This window comes from Dipteris shenzhenensis, chromosome 31 (assembly GCF_047967505.1).
Source record: "Dipteris shenzhenensis isolate YYH24624 ecotype China chromosome 31, Dip_SZ_1.0, whole genome shotgun sequence".
NCBI lineage: Eukaryota > Viridiplantae > Streptophyta > Polypodiopsida > Gleicheniales > Dipteridaceae > Dipteris > Dipteris shenzhenensis.
Genome location: NC_141626.1, coordinates 6189916 through 6212516, shown reverse-complemented (window position 1 = coordinate 6212516; position 22601 = coordinate 6189916). Strand labels below are relative to the sequence as shown.

Genomic DNA, 22601 nt, shown 5'->3' with positions numbered 1-22601 from the left:
GTGTAGTGGTTATTGAGTGAGTCAACTTGATATTCATCTTGGGCTCAGTCACCTAGGTTTGTTTGGTCGGGATTCTGTACAGAGGGGTAACTTGCCCTTGATGAGATTTTTAGCCGCTTTTTCTTCTATTGCTACTCTTGGTCGCTCCTCACTTGGTTGGTTGCCGCGGTGGTCACTTGGGGGCACCCTCCATACATACATATACACTACGGTCACTGTACTGCTCAGCCGATGGCTCTGCTAGGATAGCTTGAAGGAGACTTATAACGTAGTTTGGCACACTCCCAATGCGAATACAGGATAGCGAACACATCCTGTACCAAGTGATAGATAACATGCCATTATCAAATCGAACCCAAGCGACAAACTGCCACCGGTATTCTGTGATTCAACTTCGTGGTGCAATACTTCATCAGGCAACACGAGAACTGATGAGTATGCTGCAAAATCTCACCTCTGACGCCAAAATTCATCCGCCACTCCCCTACACTGTCATCGATCTTCAGGACCTAGGTCCCCTTCCACCCGTATCCCTTGCAGCGGCGGACCTAAGAAACGAAAACTTGTCCTCGGGCGGTGCAAACTCTGGTTTCTTGATAGAGATTATATCACGGCCACCGCCCGTGCCTGTAATGCGAACAGTTATCTCCTGCCCCACTTTGAATAACCTGTCTAGAATGCCCACTCCCCCCGAAAAACCTAGATCTGTCGCTGGAAGGTAACCATCTCTGCCACTGGGCATCTTTACGAAGTAACCCACGGGGATAACGTCTTTGATAATGGCTTGAAAAGTCTCTGGCGTGCCCTTTTCCAGTAACTTCTCTGGAGATAAATCAATATTCTTTGCTTCCTCTTCTAGATCAGCATTATCCCTTCTCATCGCATTCATGCGCATCCTTCGTGTCGCTGCGTCTACGTACGTCCGAGAAGCCAATCTCGTCCCACGAAGATCGAGGAGCAAAGCAATGGAAGGTCTGGAACGCTTCTGCTCTGTTGCTGCAAAGGCATTCCCTTTCAGCAAGAAAGCATGAACATCTTGCCGAAGGAACGTAGCAAAGCCTCTTCCGAACATGGGAGGCAAGGTAGGCGAAGGAGGTCCTCTAAAATTTGGGTCTAAGAGGAGCCTAGAATTCCCATTAGTCGAAGGGACTAGGCTGGGAGAGCAACCGGCCACAAAGAGATGCTTGCCCCCTTATTTTCTTCGTCTCGTCGTCCTTGCTGGAAGACGGAGCGGAAGCACGAGACAGGAAAATGAGCTTGCAGATTCTCCACGACGACAAAGGCTAGTGCAGACCTTCAGAGCAGCCACGAGCAACTGTTCGATGGTGCAACTTTGGAAACAGTCTTGCTTGCTTAAACCCTTGGCTATCCTCTCGTTTCATATAGTTATTACTTAAATTATGGTTGGCCTTCATTCGTACAGACAGTGATAATGTGACGTGCTCAGACAATGCGCAATGGTTCCACAAAATCATTTTGTTCACTCGCTTCAAATCCTGACTAGTTTCAAGCATTTAATGCAGCTTTGGCTTGGTTGAAATGGAGAGGTGTGAGATGTATCTCTTATTGAGACCTTAATATTTTCCACGGAGTTCGGCTTTCAGGGAGGAGCCTCGTGTAACAGTTTGCGACATGGCCATAGATGTCATAGTTGAAGCACTAGGGTCAGCCCTGGTCATCGCGTGTGGGCATTTTTTTGGCGTGGCCTCTGGGAAGGTCTTAGGGGCTTAGCACATGGGAAGAAATAGGATGGGAATGGGAAAAGGTGGTCCCAAGTGGTCCCATGCATATTTCTATCCTATTCCCATCCCACCATGTGCTAACAAAAAAAGAACTAGGGATGGGTTTGGGAGGAAGAGGACACATGGCATCATTTCATGTGTTTAAGAGGTGAAGACCTTGTGTGGACAAGGACACATGTCATCCTTCCATGTTTTTGAATCCCTAAAAAAAGGGAAACCATTTTGGCTGCCAGGGTCTAGAGGCCATGGTCCACGATGGGTAAAAAAGTGGCTACTCCCATTCTAAATCCATTCTAGACCACTTGGTGTAGGATGGGAGTAATGATGACAAAAATATTCCCATCCTAAACCCATGCTAGCCCCATCCATGTGCTAAGGCCCTTAGTGAACCTATATAGGCGATAAGAAAGGAAAAACATTTTCTTCCAAATATGTTTCCCTTGAAAAATAATTGTTGGTCTCGGTGTCCAAGCACTCAAGCGTAACGGCACATTCAATTGCATAGAGCTCTATAAATTCCATCCACAATTGAATGGTGCATGTGGTTCTGGTGCTAAAAGACCTCGAATAAGAAACTAGAGTGTCGTAGGTCGCCTAAGGGGAAAGACGGAATGAATTATGAAATTTATAATAAGTCTATTTAAATTAACAAAATTTTAAATTGGAATGAAAAAAGTACGCTAAGAATATCAAAATTGTATGCTTTTTGCTTTTTTGCATTTAAAAAGCAAAGATATGCTTTTACCCGTGGGTTTTTACGCTATTTGAATAATACCTTCGTGATTGACAATCTAAGGGCTTATATTTGTAAGGGATAAAATCAATCTAGGGGCTCTTATTCGTTACACGTGAATGAAGGAGATGAAAGAAAACCGAAGAATATGATTTCTGTAAGTTTTAAAAGTTAAGAAAGGGAAATACCTTACTATAAACTAAACAGGCAATAGTAGGTCCGAGCAAATGTCCTGTGTGTTTAAGTGTTCCCTTCTTGCGAACCTCAACACAGAACCAGATAAGAATTTAGAATATGCAAAAGCAAAAGTGAACAAACAAGGTGAAATTCAAAACATATATATACATATATATAATATACTTTATATAACCACACATAGTGTGGGCGAGGAGGCGGTGCGCTTCCTTCCCCAAAGAGTTATAATCCGAGGGAACGGGCCCTTCCCCGTGCGCAGAGATTAGAATTGCCAAGAATATTAGTGCCAAGATTGAGTATCGCGAATATGTAAGAGACTGACACATTACCTAAATCTCAATGGGGTGTTTGCCTTCCAAGTTGAACATCCAAATTCGTGTACGAGTATGTACATCTGCTTCAGTTTCTGAAAAGATGCAAAAAACACGTCTAAATTCGAAATAGTATTAAAATACGGTATTATTGAACAACAAATCATTAGTCTAGCTTTTATTAAAATTTTATATATAAATTGCTAGAGTCCTTTGTGATCTTGAATTCTTGCAAGCTTTCCTACTCGCTTTCATTCTGCAATGGCATTACAAACGAGGTGAGGATTCTTGGAGAAACTTGTTCGCCCTGTTTGTGATCTCATTTCAGAGCCAGCTTAGTTTTGTCCATCCACTAGTTTGTGCCGATCTTCTATGATCTCGATACTTTAGCGGTCGTTGAAATTGCACGTCTCTTTTGGGGTTTCAAATGCTCGACATTGCTAGGTTTCCTCAAGATGATGCACGTTGAAAGTACATGAGATCATTAGTTTGACTCGTACGGCATCCTCCAACAACGACGGTTGTAATAAACAAGAGATAGATGGGTGAAATCAGCCAGGTGCACGTGCAATTTGCAGATGTTGTGGGGTGACTATATATAGTTTGATTCCTCTCAACCCAGCTCTAGTGACTATGAATTATTCATGAGAGATGGCTGGATGTTAGTATCATAATCCTTGGAGGAGGTTGCTTGCATAGATCAACAAGAGAACTCAAGCCTCAGCACACAGAAAGACCAAATGGCCCAGATCGATTCTAATTCCAAGGTGAGCAACTGGCCGCTGCAAGGCAAGCAGAGGAACACCTCTCCCGGTCCAGCTGCCTTGGTATTTAGCGACAGCCTTGGTATTTAGCAACGATTTCCGTGCCCAACAGTCAAAACGAGTATATGTTGCAGTCTCATAAGGTGCCTTCTTCAAATACAACAATACTAGAAGGTCAAACGAAGGTTGATATACCGGTTTGGATTACTAATTCTTCCTCCAAACAGCACTCTTCGTCACAGAGCTGGCTCAAATGGTGCGAATGTCTTGTTTCCTCTCAATGCTCCCATTTCAGAGCGAATCCTACGTACTAGACACGGACCCTTGCAATGGACAATCTGTGCTATTTCCTTCGTTTCTGATGGAGCTCAAGAACTTCACCAACAAGGTATCGTAAGGTTTGATTTGCTTTTGAGACCATTTAATTGCAAATTCAAGACTATAAGAGATGTTCTCACCATTTTTGCAGGTATGAAGAATGCTCCCAGCAGCCTTGCTGAGAAGAGAGAGATTCTACGATAGCCATTGCAATTCGATGTTAGGGAAGTTGCAAAGTTAAAAGGGTAGATTTTGTTGCATCCTAAGTACGAACAACTACTTGCGACACATGTTGATTCTTTGCGTGTGGCAACACCTATCGACCATCTGCAAATCGTAGAAGCAGACATCGCAACGATGCATCATATATCCGCCAGATACTCCATGCTTGGCCACCACGCACCTCTTGTGGGCGAGGAGAAAGACGAGAGCTTGATCGTTTTATGGTAAGCTTCAAGCCCTAGCACTTCGGTTGCATTAGAATTTTGTGTTGGACTTCGTGGCTTCCGTAAAGAGTGCCCTTGAGATGCACTATCCATCTCGTAATGTTAATACATAGGCACAAAAATGTAGATTATGCTTTCCTGTTCCCAGACCGAGCAGTGCAAAGAGCCATGTAGACTAGCCGTGTTGCTTCATTCCGCCCTATGCTCGCTTACGTAAGCTGGTTCTTCTGAACCAAACGATGCAAAGAGTCTACTAGGAACTAAAATGTCTTCGCGCAGGATAGCATAGAAGAACCGCTTAGTTTACTGACATCAGCATAACAGAGTTCTGAAGATAATCTCAATGCAACGCCTTTGCCCAACATACACAATGGCCGGTAAACCTTCGCAAGCACAAAGCTCGTTTAGTCATAATACACGAACTCTTCACCACATACAGGACAAGAAGGGCTCCTTTCGGCCCATTCCAGGAGGCAACTTAGATGGAAGTAATGTTTGCAAGCGCTGTTCATCCTTGGATTTTCATCAGCAAACCCATCAAGGCACGTCAGGCAGATGTCCTGCTCATCATGCTTGATCAACCTGTAGTCCACTTTGCCAACTGTAATGATCGTGGAGGTTCATGGAACATCATTGTCTTGTGATTGTAGCGGGCTCGCTATTGCTGCAAAAAAGACACGGATGTCCGCTTGGGCTACAACTATTTTTTCGGAAGCGTTGGCAACAATGAGAGGTGCCTCTTATTGATGTTGTGTGGATGAGCAAAAAAACAGGTGATTGGGCTTCGTCGTGGTGTCTTGCAAGTCGTGTTTGCCATAGCTTCATGGAACGTTGTCTTGTGATTGTAGCAGGCTCACTGTTGCAAAAATTACAAGGAGGTCCGCTTGGGCTATAGCCATTTCTCCGGAAGTGAAGGTGTCAATGAGAGGTGCCTCTTGTTGATGCTGCGTGGACAATGCTGGGATGTTTCTGGTGAGATTATTAGAGTCTAGATCGATGGATTGAATGAGGCTAACGCAGGGTTTTAAGGGAGCAAACGAGATGGAAAGGGGATGGAAATTGAGGCTATGAATGGGAGGAGGAGCGAGGATGGAGTCAGTTGAAGCAGTAGAGCTTGAGACATAGCTTAGGGAACAAAACTTGTATATGCTTTTCAAGTGAAAAGCATGATTACTATAGATTTAGAACTTGGAAGGAACTTTTTTAGGAAACTCTCTAGCCCTTACGATCAATTCAAGATCAAGGGTTGATAATAGAACATGTGGCTCAAGGAGAGCTCTTAAAACCCAAACTTTCCTTTAGGCTACCTACTGTAAACATGGAAGATAACGTCAAAGGTGGCGGTGCAAAATTGATGAAAATTGAAGGAGGCGCTAATTCCTTTGTCTACTTTTCTTGGTTGGATGCAAAGATTGTGTATCACATCTCAGAGATTTGGTTGCACAGAGGTAAGACATCTTCTAAGGAAGGATTGTGTGCACAATTCGACGATAAAAGAACGTTTTGGTGTTATGGAAGGCAAGTCAAAGTCTTTTGCCTACTGTTCAATGGCTGGTGGTGAGCAAGTTGGAGAATCTTTGGGCAAATGCCATGGCTCCCCTATCTCAATGGATACGGATGACAACACCTTTCATCGTGGAGGAGTTGCATGATTTGCTTTTGTTCACCTTACACTTCAATTCTATTCGAATTCATTTTCCTTTCTTTGCTTTCACGTTCACTGGATTGTTTGACTAATTGTAGAGATGATAAAAAGGATCTCTTTAAATAACGTGGAGGACATGATTGACGATGCAATCTCTGGCGTGAATGACAAGGAGGAGTCAGTGAGAGTTTGCGCTTTCTGCTCATTCACTATCATGCTATGTAGTTCATGTCAGCCTTTGCTTTGCATGCAGACCGGTGTCCATCACGAGTAATCAGTGAAAATTTTGAATGCAAAAGCTCCAGTTTTGTTAGTTCTCTAATTCTTAGTTGTTCTAGTGCACCACCCAAAGAAGGATTAGCTACAAAAAACACTCCTTAGAAAGGTCATTATTTTGAAACTTTCATTCATTGGGCCATGCAGCAAGTAAGTCTTCCTCATATAAGAATGAGCAATGCAATGAAGTGGAGATTCCTCAACGTGTTGCAGAAGAAGAAATCAAGGGGAGCTCAAGTTCATTCTAGCTTAAAGCTATAGTCCTGTCCCAAGGGCACTACATAGGAGGAGGAAATAGTTTTCCCTTACTTGAGATTGACCTAGTGACCAATGTTATTCCGCATAGGTTTGCTTTTGAGGGCAAGTTGTTAGTGAAATATGGGACCTTCAAGGCAAAGAACCCAAAGTATGCTATAAAATTGTTAGCAAATTTCACGAGTCGTTGCAATTGCTAGACCATAACTCTTGTTGTCCCCCATGCATTCGTCAATCAATACGAAGACATCCTCCTCCCGGAGTGTTTTTATCGTGTGGAGGGTGCTGTTGCAAGGGCCGGAGCTCCTGGCGAAGGAGGGAGTTGTTACTTTTCTTTGCACGTTGATGCTACTACCCTGATTCTCAAAGCACAGCCCTTTGAAGGAACCATTTGTTTCATCTCTGAGACATGCATTGGTGATTTCGTCCAAAGGCAATTGAGATGTTTGAATCCCAAAAAGGAACCATTTCAATAGTCGTTGGAACCATAAGCTTTGTGATCATTAGAGTCAATGTAGAAGGAGGCACTGAGTGATCATAGCAGATGGTCCGCACAATGAGGACCGTGCAATTGTAAGAACTAGCCCTCACTGTTGTTAGTTTCCTTGCACAAAGTCAGCACACAATTTTTTGACTATCTTCGTGCTACAACTTTCATTTGTGGGTGAGCGCAAACCAGTTTTGACTTGGTTGGTGCAAGAGTACAATGATGAAGGCATTGTCATGTACACTACGCACAACTGTTCGTACATGATCGCCAAAAACACGCTTGATTTTTACGACTTTATAATCTTGGCTATGGCCAAAAGGTGAACTTTATCGATTATATGTTTTTTTCTTTTTTGAACTAAGTATTTATACGCACATTTTGTCTTGTAGGTGTTTGGTGTTCTTTAGTTTACAAACCTCAACACACAACTGGTGGAGTTTGTGTGCGTTGTCTATGGGGGAATGTGTGTGAGGAGCCATGACTCGGTCCATCTATTTTGCTACTCTTGCAAATCTCCACACCATGCAATCAAAGTACCTATTCTCAAGGGCTGCATTGTTCTACGTGAGGGTCCTGATGTGCATGTTTGTATTTGTGGAATGCAAGTGGATAGTTTCTTGCATTTTAATCAACCTTCTTGGACTTGTATGCCGACAGTGTTCTCCGTGTATGGTCCTTGCTTTCTAGCATGAGGCTCAGTTGCAGCTTTACGATCAATAGCTCTGGCCATTTGGTCACGTTTGATGAAAGCGCATGATCTATCTTTCCTATGTACTTTTGATTTGCGAGTGCATCTTTACTCACGGTCTTCTTTGCAAAAAATTTTGGTTTGCAACAACGTGCGACTCATTTATTGTGAATTTCATCTTGTGAGTCTTTGTCGAATACACGAGGATGGAACAAATACAAGAGATTCAAAAATATGACTTAACCAAACAAAAGATTTTCAAGAAAAACTTTCCAATCAATACGGATTTGTTGATTTGCTTTCTTGAGTTCTTCCCAACCTTAAGCTACAACAACTTCGTTGAGATTTTATTTCAATCAGTATTTCTTGGCAACTCTACACTAACCTCATCTTGGATTCAACTGCTTGGACTAGAACATTCAGTTCACCCACATGAGTCTGTCTTGCAGTTGCTCTTGCGATTCCTTCCTATCACTGCAAACTCACGTTCACTTATTCATTAGTGCTTGAACCACATATCCCCAGTGCTAGAGTGTTCATTTGAAGTTCTTTGTTGCAATGTTGTGGGTGTCCAACCTTGATATTTGATGTTCTTGGCTTGCACCCATGGCCTATCCCACTGTTTGCTCATTGATGAACATGCAAGTTCTATAGAGGTTTCTCCTCTTTTCCCAAAACTACCAAAATGATGTTACATTACATGGGATGTTGTTCATGAGTCGACACTAAACACTTAGCTAGCAAACAATCCATCTGCAACTGCTAAAGAAATCACTCTCCAATACATGTCATTGCACCCTGATCATGGATGTTCTGTGCAAAACATAGCCAAAAAAATCTACCGCACACATCAAGATAGTTCAAGGGAACAGTCAAACCAAACATGCAATGTTGCTCTTGAAAGTGTGTACAACATACCACATAAATGACCACAACCCGCATGGCACGAGGGCATTGGAAAATCTATTGCAAAATACCTTTAAAAAATTAAGGACACTCCATCGTATCCTTGTATTTGCTGTGGCTCTTTGTCTTTCAAGTCAAAACTTTGAGGTGTATCTTCTACTACATGAGAGTTTTTGGATCAACATGCGTTCAATGCAACTCACTTTCCTTATGAAGAGCAACTTATTTGCAAGCTTTGCGAAGCTCATATTTGCAAGGGCAAGCTCCTACGATTTTACTTGCAAAACATGCCTCTTGCACCTTCCACTCCTTTCATGCACACGCTTAATAACATAGAAGCACGACTCATCTCAATATGCATACTTGCCAAATCAAGAATACCACCAGCAATTTCACAAGCTCAACATTGAGCAACGTGCCTTAATCGAAAATATCCTTTTGAAAAAATGGTTGGCCCAGCAACCTTCACTGTGCCTTTTTTTATTAGGCAATGTAAGGAACTGGGAAAACATTTACCTTGCTATTGCTTGTCCAAGCTTTGTTACGGCAATATTCACATCAGCAGCCACATGACGCCAACTTGCCTAGAGCATTATTGCTAGCCTACACTGGCAAAGCTGCCTGCAACATTCCCACTCTGCATTGCACCTTCCCTTGTTGACAAGCAACTACAAACCTCTTTTAGCTGAGTTGTAGAATTTATCTCATCTATATAGAGACCTCAAACTTGTAGTCATTGCCGAAATATTTTTGGTTCATTTTAATACTTTCCTAGCATGTGACATGCGGTTGCGTGAAATCATGCATAATCACTCGCGACCATTTGGAGGCCTTGATGTAATCTTTTGCGGAGATTTATGCTAAGCCAACCCCACTAAGGATGCATGGGTGTTCTCCACCAAACCTACCACACTAGCACTTGCTCCTTCAGTGTGGGAAGATAACGTCCTGTACTACGAGTTGAATGCACCAATGCAAAAAACAAAGTCATCATTATTGACAACACTAAATTGTATTCACACCGGCACCGACACGATCAAAGATCTTACTGAGCTCAATAGATTATACTGTGGTAGCCACTTGCCAAAGATGAACCCACAAATTTGGAAACACATAGCCATCCCTACTAGAGTGGCAAAAGTCCTGTCAAGGAGAACTACAAACGTCTAGCAAGGACTGGCAAAAGGAAGGCTGCTAACTGAGATGCTGCTCTCTCCTCCTCCTGTGTTGCTTCGGAGCTTCTTTTGAAGTTCACAAGGCCCTCCTTATATAGGTGAGGGTGCGCCCCCAAGCAAGCCCACTCAGTAGACTATTCTACAGCTGACCCTGGTCAGGTCAATGCTGACCACAGACCAAATCAACCAACCAACAAATGGCAAACTGGTCGAGCATTAAGTAGGGTCACTTGCCCACGATTGGGCCTAGCCAAGAGCCTATACATAGGCCATACCTCACACAAAAGGTTTTGCAATTTTGGCAGCCATTCCATTTGTTTACTCCCAATCTATAACTCAAAGTTACGCAACCAAGTCTGCTGCCCCCATGTCCTCCTCATATGGGGGTTAACAGGTGGGGCAGTGACCACCAAAGCAAAACCATAATGAGCAATAAGATCTTAACCTTGGAAAAAGGACCGCCGCACCCCAATGCAAGCTCACACGTGCGCAGACATGGATATTTACTTATAATTGCTTCACAATATGAAATTTGAAAAAATGGCTAAACACGAAGAAACGACGCGTCAGCACCTCTAGATGGCCAGCGCCTCCACAGATCCACAACTTTATGGATCTAGTGGAACAGATTTAACGGTCAGTACGTAATTCGGTTTTACATAAAAAGGAAGGAATTGCTTGGTACGGATTGGCGCAACATACTACACCCTACAAAACCATGATTGTGCATCTAACGAAAAACATGAGATGTTCTAGGTCAGGACGTAGCAAAAGGCTGCAAACCTCGCCCTCTGGGAAAATCTGTGGTATAAACCATATGCGTCATTCACATCGGCAACATCTTCCATGTAGATAAACCTAACATGAAACGGGACAAGGCAATTCTGAAAAGGCTCGCGTTTACATCGAGCCTACAACAAGACAATACACATTCCAGAAGACTCAAAATTAACTAGAGGCTTGCACTCAAATCTATAATTAAAGTAAGTCAGCATTGTAGAAATATGCTCATGCAACTTGGACATAACAGATGGCCTTGTGAATGGAGCTGATGAAATATTCAAGGGCATAGACATGTCAAAAAAACCACGAGTCATCTGGGTTCAATTCAACAATCCTGACACAGGCAAAAAAACAAGAAATGCACTTTTGCCCTACTCTCATCAAAGAATTCAGTCTTCTTGGACACCGATTTTTCAAATCCAACGTGAATTTTAAATAGGGAAAAACCACGTTAACACCATTTGCAGGACCCAATTCCCAATACAACTAGCTGAAGTGAGGACAATACATCATGCACAAGGATTGTCAATGGACTCGCTTGCATTTGACCCATCATATATAAAGTCACATGGCTTAGTGTACACTTCTCTTTCATGGATTAGGGAGCCCACATTTCTCTATCTAACTTCTCCTTTGGAAAATAAACATGTAAAAGTGGATACATTGGTACTCTTAGAGATAGAAAGGCTGTCAACAACAAGAGTCTAAATAACATAACAAAAAGACTTCTATGAAACTCTCAACCCAACACTGTTGCAATCCCTCAACACATCATCATTCCATGCATACAAGTTAGACATCCAAGCTTGTCAAAGCATTCCAGCCGCAACCATCATTTGTCTGTAGGAAGTTCGATGCTTCAAAAACAAAGACCTGATTATCACAGGATTCAAGCACACTTGCATGCTTGATGGCCTGGGCTTGGCCACATACTACTGAGAAGACATAACACTCATACGAGCTGACTGTTGCCACAAAGACAACGTAATGTGTATGCTCACATAGCTTTCGTGCATTAAGGTCGGCAAGATATCAATAATCAACGTTTACAAGCCACCTCGTGCATGCACAGAGTCGTTGATTCACATTCTTGCCACTCTCTTGTAACAAGTTGATGCAAATTTCCCGACATATGTTGTTGGGGACTTCAACATTTGCTACCTCACACACAGCACATTGCTAACCAAATTAAAACACTTTACGCACGCTCACAACATGCAACAACTAATCCATGACCTGACAACAATAAGTGGTTCCACAATAGACAACATATGGATGAAGAATGAGCCTCTACTGCAATTCTTGAGAGGAACAAATTACATCTATTATGCATCAGACCCAGCACCTAAAACGAACAAAGAAAAGGAATTATTTTTTTATTTTTCATCGTCATTGGTCTAGATCTAGTTTAGAGTAGATTATATCATTCATAGTGGAGAGAACTCCAAAGTAGCCAATCGAAGCCATGCTGAAAATTTTCTAAATAGTTCCTACTCAGAGTTAGTCCCAACACTCACATGCTATTTCACATCATCACATTATTTAAAACCTGACATTTCATAGTTCAGTGAAGAGAATTTAGAGTGTTCAGAGACATTTACCAATTGTTTAGTGGGCAGATATCATATGATTTGATTTCACACACACATTACATGCAGAAATGGTTCAAGTCATCCTAAATGGACTAGGAGAGGGATACAAGAATCTAGTCTAGAGTATTGCCATTCAATGGAAAAGTCTGACACTAGAAGAACTTCAATCAATTTTACTTGGTGAAGAACTCAAGACTCAAGCCATCCATACACACAAAGGTCATTCCAATGATCAAGCATTCATAGCTTTAGATAGAAGCAGAGGTAGATCATTACAGCAAAATGGTCATCATAAGCAACAAAATCAGCATCAAAGTCAGAATCAGAATTAGCATCATCCTGAACAACATCATCATCAACAAAGAGTAAATCATTCCAATCGAGGAAGATTCCAAGGATGAGGGAATGCATCCACCAACATGTCAAACATTCACTGCAAATACTGTCATAAGTTTGGACACTATGAAAAAGATTGCTCCAAGAAGTAGTACGACCATGGAGGTTAATCCAGTAGTAATTGAGGGAATTTTCAAGGAAGAGGAAATGATCATGGTGGACATTCTAGTCACAGTCATTATGCAAATAAACCTAAGAACATGTTTCTTGCAAGGGAGGAAATGCAGAAGATATAGTGTACCTTGACACTAATTGCAATTCACAAGAGGATCTTAGCTATCAAGTCGACCAAGCAGATCAGGATCCTTGGTACATCGACAACAGTGCATCCTCTTATATGATAAAACATCAGGAATAAGTTCATAGAGATGAAACCATTAGAAGGTTAGAACAACATTATCTACACTACAGATAACATGCCAAATCCAGTTCAAGGGAAAGGCATTGTTTCTATGAACAATTTCATTGGTATAAAAGGATTGGTGAAAGATGTATTCTATGTTCCAAAACTCAACAAGAATCTTTTCTCAGTAGGTCAAATGATGGAACACAACTACTGAGTCATCTTTGATGGAGATGCATGCATGATCAGAGACAAATGTTGAGGATATCAGCTACTAGGAAAAGCAATCAAGGAAGGATGCTTGTTCAGAATACTAGCTACACTACCAGATTTGCATGCCATGTCATCTCAACCGCAACAAATGCCACTTTCTGCAAAATGGCATAAGAGATATGGGCATGCCAATTTCAAAAGCTTGATAGAGCTCAAAAATCAGAATATGGCAATTAGAATTCCAAAACTTTAGTTTCTTGAAAAAGTTTGCGAAGCATGTTGCTTCGGCAAACAAAAGCAAACCAACTTTGGTAGAAGTACCTCTCAAGCACGAGGTATTCTTGATTTGATACATATAAATGTATGGGGTTATTCGCAACATCAATGGTTCACTTTACTACTTGACTTTCATTGACGACCATAACAAATATCGTTGGGTCTCCTTTCTAAAAGAGAAATATGAAGTCTTTTCCAGATTTCAAGAATTCAAAGCCATGGTAGAAAACCAGATAGATAGAAAGATCAAAGTCATGAGATCAAACAAAGGGAATAAAAACATGTCTTTAGCATTCATGAACTTTTGCAGAATTCATGGCATTCAAAGACAATTCACATGTACAAATACTCCTCAGTAGAATGCAAGAGCTAAAAGGAAGAATGGTATGTTAGCAGGTAGTGTTGCAATGCTTAGTGAGAAGCATATTTTGAATCAATATTGGGTAGATGCAATAGCCACTGCAAACTACTTACTTAATCAGTTTCTAATCAAACTGATTCAGGGTATGACACCTTATGAAGCATTCACTAGACACAAGCCATGCATTGGGCATCTCTGCATATTTGGTTCCATAGCATATGCCCACATACATGACGATCATCGCAGAAAATTGGATGTGAAGTTATGCAAATGCGTCATGGTTGGCTACAGTGAAGAAAGCAAAGCATACAAGTTTTATGATCCCATCAACTGAAAGGTCATTATCTCCAGAGATGTAATCTTTGATGAGGAATTAGAATGAAAAACCTCAAATACACAGGAGATAGATGCACCAATTACACATTCATCCACAGAAAAGGTTGATGAAGAAGAGAAAGAATTGCCAGAAGCACCTTGAGAAGAGCCACATCAACTCAGATGGTCTACTAGGGAAAGCAGACCACCTGCCAGATTGACATATGCTCAAAAAGACAAAGCAATTCAGGTTGAATCTACCAATTATTATCTTATGACTACCATCATGGCTACAGAAAAGCTAGTGTACTTCAAAGATGCAATTGATAAGCCAGAATGGCATACTGCGATGAATGAAGAAATGGAAGCTTTGTATAAGAATAATACTTGGGAATTATGCAACCTTCCACTAGAAAAGAAGGCCATAGCAAACAAATGGGTATACAAAGTGAAGTACAATCTAGATAAAAGCAGTGAAAGATACAAATTTAGACTAGTTGCAAAAGTATCTGCACAACAATATGGTCAGGATTATGATGAGACTTATGCTCCAAAAGCAAAGATGGATTCCATACGGTTCTTAATATCACTAGCGACACTCAGCAGATGGAACGTGTATCAGCTCAATGTCAAGAATGCATTTCTCAATGGTTACCTAGATGAGGAAGTCTACATGCGACAACCAGTAGGTTATGTTAAACTAGGAAAAGAGAATTAGGATTGGCATCTCAAGAAAAGTGTCTATAGCTTAAAGCAAGCTTCCAGAAGTTGGTACAATAGAATTGACAAGTATGTTGCTAATCTGGGATACATGAAATCCAATGAAGATCATACTCTCTACTACAAAGTTCAAGGGGAAGACATTACTATTGCACTTTTGTACGTAGATGATCTGATTGTGACCAAAAGCAAGGTTAGCTTCATCAAGAAATTGAAAGAAGACTTATTTGCAGAGCTTGACATGAAAGATCTTGGACTTATGCACTATTTTCTTGGAATTGAGTTCAAGAGATATTCAGGCAGCACCTTTATGAGTCGGCTAAAGTATGTTGACAATCTCCTAAAGAAGTTTCATGTGGCAGATTGCAAGATTGTAGCCACTCCCGTGGAACAGAGTTTCAAACTTACAAAAGATTCAGAAAAGCCTACTGTCAATGACAAGTACTATTGGCAGCTCATCGGATCTCTTATATCACACGGTAAAAAATTTATTATGCAATAAGTTCACTAGCATAGTTTACGGCAAATCCAAAATAGTCTCACTAGAAGGCAACCAAAAGAGTCTTGAGATACATCAGAGGTACAAGATAGTTTGGGATAGAATACACAGGAAGTCATCCAAGGTTACATGGATACTATGACAGTTACTATGCCTGAAATCATGAGACCAAGAGATCAACACAGGGATATGCATTTTTCCTTGGTCAAGGTGCTATACATGGTTGTTAAACAAACAACCAACCATTTCTTTGTCTTCAATTGAAGCAGAATATAGGGCTCTCACCACTACAGATGCATGTGAGGCTATATGGCTCAGAAGACTATTGTTAGAAATAGATTACTTTGATGAATCAAAGACAACAACAGCATATTGTGATAATCAATCAGCTCAAGCATTGGCCAAGAATCTAGTATATCACTCCAAGGCAAAGCACATTGAAGTCAGAGAGCACTTCATTAGAGAAAGAGTGTTACTTAGTGACATCACACTATAGCATTGTGATAGCAAAGAAAATGTTGGAGACATCTTTTCCAAACCACTCTCAGTAAAGAGCTTTTTTAGAAAGGTGAACAAGATCTTGGTTTGATGCAGAGGAAGGACATTCCCATTAAAGGGGTGTGATGGAATGTAATGCGCATTCCTTCTTCCAGTTCCCCAAAATCATCGTCTGAAGGGAAGGCCTACTTCATGATGTTGATCTTGAGGGAAGGTGTTGAGAAACCACGCTCAACATCATGTGATAATATTGTGCATAGAACTAACACATATAGAGTGCTATAAAGGAAAGGGTTAGATGCCCTAACCCTAACCCTAAAAGGGTTTATATATATTCTACATTTTCAACTAAATCTAGTGTACAGTTAGTCATTTAAGGTGTGCTCTCTAGCTGTGCCCTCTCTCCTCATCTCCACTCTTCTCCTCTCCCCTCTTCATATTTTGTCAAACTGTATCAAAATGTTGTATTTGATGGGGGTATCCATGATATTTACATTCATAACTTGGCATAGCAATTTTTCAGCTAGAAAACCCATTCAGTACAATGCTACCACCCATCCATCATTCAATAGGTTGGATACCATCTCATCTATCAATTCAAGGTGATTCGACTTTCGAGAGTCCACCATTGTTGCATCTAGTTTAGGCTTTTCTGTAAAGAATAAGGGAGAGAGATAGGAGACTCAACTTCAGCTTTCTTCACAACACACAAAAGAGAGAGGACACAAGGTTGGAGGGTGAAGCCTTTCTTCACTTTTGCACACAACAACTATATAATAGAAGAGGGAAATACCCTATATGTCAAAACCTAGAATACGTGGTTCATATGTGAACCCAAACCAAAAACATACGTGGTAGTCTAACTACACCACGAGTACAACTAACATAGGCGGTGACATAAATGATAGTCATCCAGGAGATATGTCGGGGATAGAGCTTGATATCTCAACACTCCCCCTCAAGCTCAAATCCATCTCACGTACACCAAGCAAGCTCCTAAATCTGCGAAGCTTCTCGGTACCCAATGCCTTCGTAAAGATATCAGCCACCTGCTCCTCAGTGCTGACATAGACAAGATCAATCTCACCAGCTAGAACCTTCTCTCTCACAAAGTGATAATGCACCTCAATGTGCTTCGTTCTAGCATGATAAACTGGGTTATTAGCAAGCATGATGCTGCTAATGTTGTCACAATGAATGACAACTGCTGCATGAACTGACTGTCCCATATCTGCAAGTAGCTTCCGTAACCAAGCTACCTCACATGCAGCCATTGCTGCACCCCTGTACTCAGCCTCTGTGCTCGACAAGGCAACTATTGGCTGCTTCTTGCTGCTCCAACTGATGGCACCACTCCCAAGGGAAAACATAAAACCACTAGTAGATCTCCTGTCTGAGACACTACCAGCCCAGTCAGCATCTGTGTATCCATGTACCTGTAATGCACACCCAGCTTCATAAAACAGTCCATAATGCAATGTGGACTTCACATACCGCAGTATGCGCCTAGCCGCATCCAAATGTGGCTTCCTTGGTGCCTGCATAAACTGACTCACCAGCCCCACAGCATAGCTCAAATCTAGTCTGGTTATAGTCATGTAAATCAAGCTACCTACTATGCGCCTGTACATAGTAATATCTTCAAGAAGCTCACCTGACTCTGCATTGAGCTTCACATTCTGCTCCAATGGAACAGAGATAGGCTTACAGCCTGTCATCCCATATTTGGACAGCATGTCCAAACCGTATTGCCTTTGCAACAGCCATATCCCACTCGGGGATCTAATAACCTCAATGCCCAAGAAGTAACGCAGCTCTCCCAAATCCTTCATCTCAAATTTCTGCTTCAACAGCAGCTTCACTTCATTAATGTCTGCATCACTATCACCTGTAATAATCAAGTCATCAACATAGATGACTATAAGCACAATCCCTCTGTTTGTCCTTTTCACATAAAGTGAAAAATCTGAATTGGAAATCTGAAATCCAATAGTGACAAGATATTGCCCTATCTTGTCTGACCATGCCCTCGGCGCCTGTTTTAAGCCATACAAGGCTTTGCGCAACCTGCATACAAAATTGGGGTGTGCTTTATCCTCATAACCTTTTGGCTGCATCATATAAACCTCTTCCTGCAAGTCACCATGCAAGAAGGCATTTTTCACATCCATCTGATGCAAAGACCATCCCTTTGCAGCAGCATCAAACACTGGAGCATGGTCCACTTTTTCTTTTCCCTTATGTGATACCTGCACAACACTATCAGGACTGCCATGTGACGATTCACTAGATCTCAATCTCCCTGTCCATGCATTAGATCCACTAGTAGAGGACTCTCTGGGTCCACTCAAGGCTTGAGATTGCTGCTCTGCATTTATTGCAGCATTCCCATTTCCTGCATCTGCATCTCCTACCATAACAGTTGGTGCATACCAGCTGCTCATTTCATCAAAAACAACATCTCTGCTCACTTGCATTTTGCGGGTGGAAGGGTTATAACAGCGATACCCTTTCTGGTGCTGAGCATATCCAATAAAGATGCATTTTTCTGCCTTTGGATCCAGCTTTGTTCTCTTCTCATCAGGAACATGAACATAAGCTATGCAACCAAATACCTTCAAGTGAGAAATATCTGGTTTTTGGCCTGTATACATTTCTTCAGGCGTCATGCCATGGACAGCTGCAGTGGGGGTTCGGTTCATAATATAAACAGCAGTTGCTACTGCTTCAGCCCAGAAATAATCAGGCATGTTTTTCTCATTTAGGATCGCCCGTCCTACTTCTGCAATATGCCTGTTCTTCCTTTCTGCAACCCCATTCTGCTGAGGGGTAGACCTGCATGAGTACTTCCTTTGAATTCCCTGTTCTTTCAGATATTCACAAAATTCTTCTGAAAAGTACTCTCCCCCTCCATCAGATCTTAGCACTTTAATATGCACACCTTTCTCTTTTTCAACCATGGCCTTAAAAGCCTTGAAATGGCTGAACACTTCACTTTTGTGCTTCATAAAATAAATCCACACCTTCCTAGTGTAGTCATCAATAAACGTCACATAATAATGGCATCCACCAATAGAAGCAGCTTTGGTTGTCCAAACATCTGAATGGATCACTTCCAAAGGTCTTCTGCTCACCTTAGCATTTTTGGGAAATGCATGTCTGGCCTGCTTACCCATTTGGCATGCTTCACATACCTTTTGTATTCCCTCAACTCTGAATTTAGGCAAACCTGCAACAATGTTTTTCGTTTGCATAGATTTCAGCCTTTGTATATTCACGTGCCCAATGCGCTTGTGCCATATCTCAATATCTGCAATGACACCTCTCCCATGCGCAAACATAGCAGCTTTCACCTCAGGCATATCAACATCCAAGGTGAACATTCTTCCATTTTTGTTGCCTTTCACAACCAAGCGGCATTTATTTTTCAAGTCCTCAACAAAGCATCCATCAGGATTAAATCTAACCTGCAGACCTTGCTCAACCATCTGGCCAACTGAAACCAGGTTCTTAGTGATTTTTGGAACATGAAGTACATCTGCCAAGTACTTTGTTTTGCCATCCTGCATAGCCAATGGCACTTTACCAACCTGCGTAATTGGGTGCGCAGTATCATCACCTGTTTCAACATAACCTGGCTTATCCAAATTTCTGACATCATGAAACCACTCACCATGACTGGTCATGTGGTTAGAGGCACCTGAATCAACATACCAAACATCATTGCAAGCTGCAGCATCTCCTGACATGGAGTTAACCATATGCTGCATCACAAAAAGGTGCTCATTTCTGTCGTCACCATGCCCACTTGATGATGCATAGTTGCTTTGCTGCAACTTTCCACTTTTGATGTCATTCTGCTTTTTATAGCATGTATTCTCCTTGTGTCCAGGCTTTCCACAATAATAGCATTCTATGCTGCTATTTACTTGCTGGTTCCTTTGCCATGAACCACGGCCTCTTTGGCTCCCCCTGCCTCTAGAACTACCACGTCCTCCTCCATAGGACTGGTTTTCCTGTTGTTGCTGTTGGTTCTGATTTCCTGCACGGCCACCAGAACGGCCTCTTCCTCTACCTCTGCCTCTACCTGTATTCGAGTAGAAAGCAGTCTCTTGAGAAGTTGAGGTGGCTGAACCACCATTCCTTTGCTCTTCACTCAGCAAGAGAGCAATAAGTTCCTGAAAATCAGGAAATGTTTCACGGACTCCAATGGATGTCCGAAATTGTGCATAATCTTTCCCAAGACCATTCAAGGTCACGGACACTAAGTCCTCATCATCAACAGGTGCTCCAATGGAGGCAAGAGAATCTGCAAGGCCTTTCACCTTCAAGGAATACTCATTTATATTCAGATTTTTCCTTTGCACATTGTGCAACTCCTGCTTTAGCTGCATCTTTCGTGCTTTGGTATTTGTGCTATACAGCTTCACCAATGTATCCCATGCCTCCTTAGGCGTCTCTAGATCCTGTATATGCACAATCATAGAATCTGAAATGCTAACGGACAGCCAATACAGGCATTTTCTGGCTTTTTCATGCCATTCTTTAAAGGCCTTCAATTCAGCAGGAGTGGGAGCAGCACCCAAAACTGGTTCTGCAGTTTCACCACTGATGTAATCCCAAACTCCCTTTCCCATAAAGAAGTTTGTCATCCTGAACTTCCATGCTTGGAAGTTCTTCTTGTCAAGCTTCTCACTGACAATGGTAGACAGATTCTCAGACATTTTACAAATCACGAATTGCAACAGCAACCTGTAAACACAGCAAATGCCTCAGAAGGGCAAATAGCAAAACTTCTGCAAAGAGCCTCACAGGGGCAGATCTGCAACACTGACGAAAGTGGTATTTCACCACACAGTCACTTCCTCGTGACGATTTTGCATCAACAGGCAACAGGCATGAATCTGCAACTCCCAATATCTCTGCACATAGGCTTACGATGCAATTTCTATGGCACCTTTCCACCGACTAGCCGCGCGGTGGTCGCACAGCAAAAACAGGGCCTTTTTCTGAGTGCCTGCGAAGAACTTCCGCCTTCAAAACGGGCCCCGAAACGGCCTCAAATCAGAAAAATAAAGTCGCCGAGGGCTTTGCCCTCGCCCGCAGCATATACTGCGCTCTCGCCGCACCGCGAAGGGCCTCTCAATCTGAAGCAGTGCACTCCTGCACTTCTGGCTGTGCTACCTGCAGAGATTTGCTCCCAAACTCGAAATAGGAAAGCTACACTGGTCCTCTTACCAGGACACCACAAACTTGGCTAGCTTTCTTGAGCTCCTTACCACGAACAAGGCTCTGATACCATGTAAAGAATAAGGGAGAGAGATAGGAGACTCAAGTTCAGCTTTCTTCACAACACACAAAAGAGAGAGGACACAAGGTTGGAGGGTGAAGCCTTTCTTCACTTTTGCACACAACAACTATATAATAGAAGAGGGAAATACCCTATATGTCAAAACCTAGAATACGTGGTTCATATGTGAACCCAAATCAAAAACATACGTGGTAGTCTAACTACACCACGAGTACAACTAACATAGGCGGTGACATAAATGATAGTCATCCAGGAGATATGTCGGGGATAGAGCTTGATATCTCAACATTTTCTTCCTCTTTGTAATAAAGATCCAAAGGATTTAGAGGAAGTTGAATTAAAGGGCCACCACCCCTATTTAAGAAAAGAATCAAGTATGGATTCAAGACTTGAATGCTGGTGCCTTCTAGCATGGTCAAGGAGCAACAATACACCATGGAAGACTTTTGTAAGTGGATATCCAATCGATGTCAAACTGGGAAAGAGAGGATCACTTTGTGCTTTTAACATAAACAGGACCAGCGTTGATCTTATCTTGTCCTCCAAAGGGCCTTGTATGATAAACATTACAAGGTCAACTATCCTTGCCACTCCAAAGTCTTGCAAGTCATCTGGGATAAACACACATGGCTTCTCCTAAGCATTGCTAGTCATTGCCATGAAGCACTTTGCATCAATGCCATTGGCATGTATAGACTTTGTATCCTTCTTTGATAAGAGGATGTCATAAGAGAAGCTGAAGGCTGAACCAGTTGCTATTGCTGTACTTTGCAAGTTTAGCACCAAGGTGTTCTTCTTGATCTCTACATACTCTTTCTCTAGAATCTTTCACATCTTTCCTCTTGCATCCTTTGTTCGAGTGCCATTCGCATCTAATGAACACACCCACTTTTCCGCCCACAACTTTTCAATCATTTGACCAAGACCAAGGACCTTTTTTTTATCCACATTAACAACTTTACCAGCCAAAAATTAATAAAAAACAATACTGTCGATAAAGTAGCTTCGCTTCTAACCATTCTAGTGACTACTTCATCCAAGTGACTAAGCTTGCTCTTCTTCCCAAAGAAGCAGTCACCATCAAGCAACTATTGGCATTCATCCTTTGTTATTTCATCTAGAATGTACCATAATGGTCTCCACCAAACAATGGACAATTGCTATATTATTGCTTTTTTCTGACCTACTGCATGTCTAATGCCCCGTAGGATATCTTCCTTGCTTCATATGCTTTACAAACATCCAAGGTAATATGAAAGATTGACTCCTCACAAAATACTATGCAAGTAAAGTCCCTATATCTTGCAACTACGGTCTTCAAGTCCTGCACACTTGACTGTGTATCATTCA

At 41.9% G+C, this 22601-nt stretch overlaps 1 protein-coding gene across 1 annotated transcript; it reads right to left on the bottom strand.

Annotated features, from left to right (window-relative positions):
* Positions 1-222: 222 nt before the first annotated feature.
* Positions 223-1356, bottom strand: LOC147880956 (uncharacterized). Its single transcript, XM_087369981.1, has 2 exons — positions 455-1356; positions 223-314 (listed from the first exon to the last, which is right to left on the bottom strand). The coding sequence occupies exon 1, from the start codon at positions 1070-1072 to the stop codon at positions 503-505; it is 570 nt and encodes a 189-aa protein (XP_087226107.1). The 5' UTR covers positions 1073-1356; the 3' UTR covers positions 223-314; positions 455-502.
* Positions 1357-22601: the final 21245 nt, after the last annotated feature.

What these genes read in the sequence shown, in the direction of transcription:
- LOC147880956 (XM_087369981.1), bottom strand. Translation starts at nt 1,072, where the DNA reads ATGTTCGGAAGAGGCTTTGCTACGTTCCTTCGGCAAGATGTTCATGCT.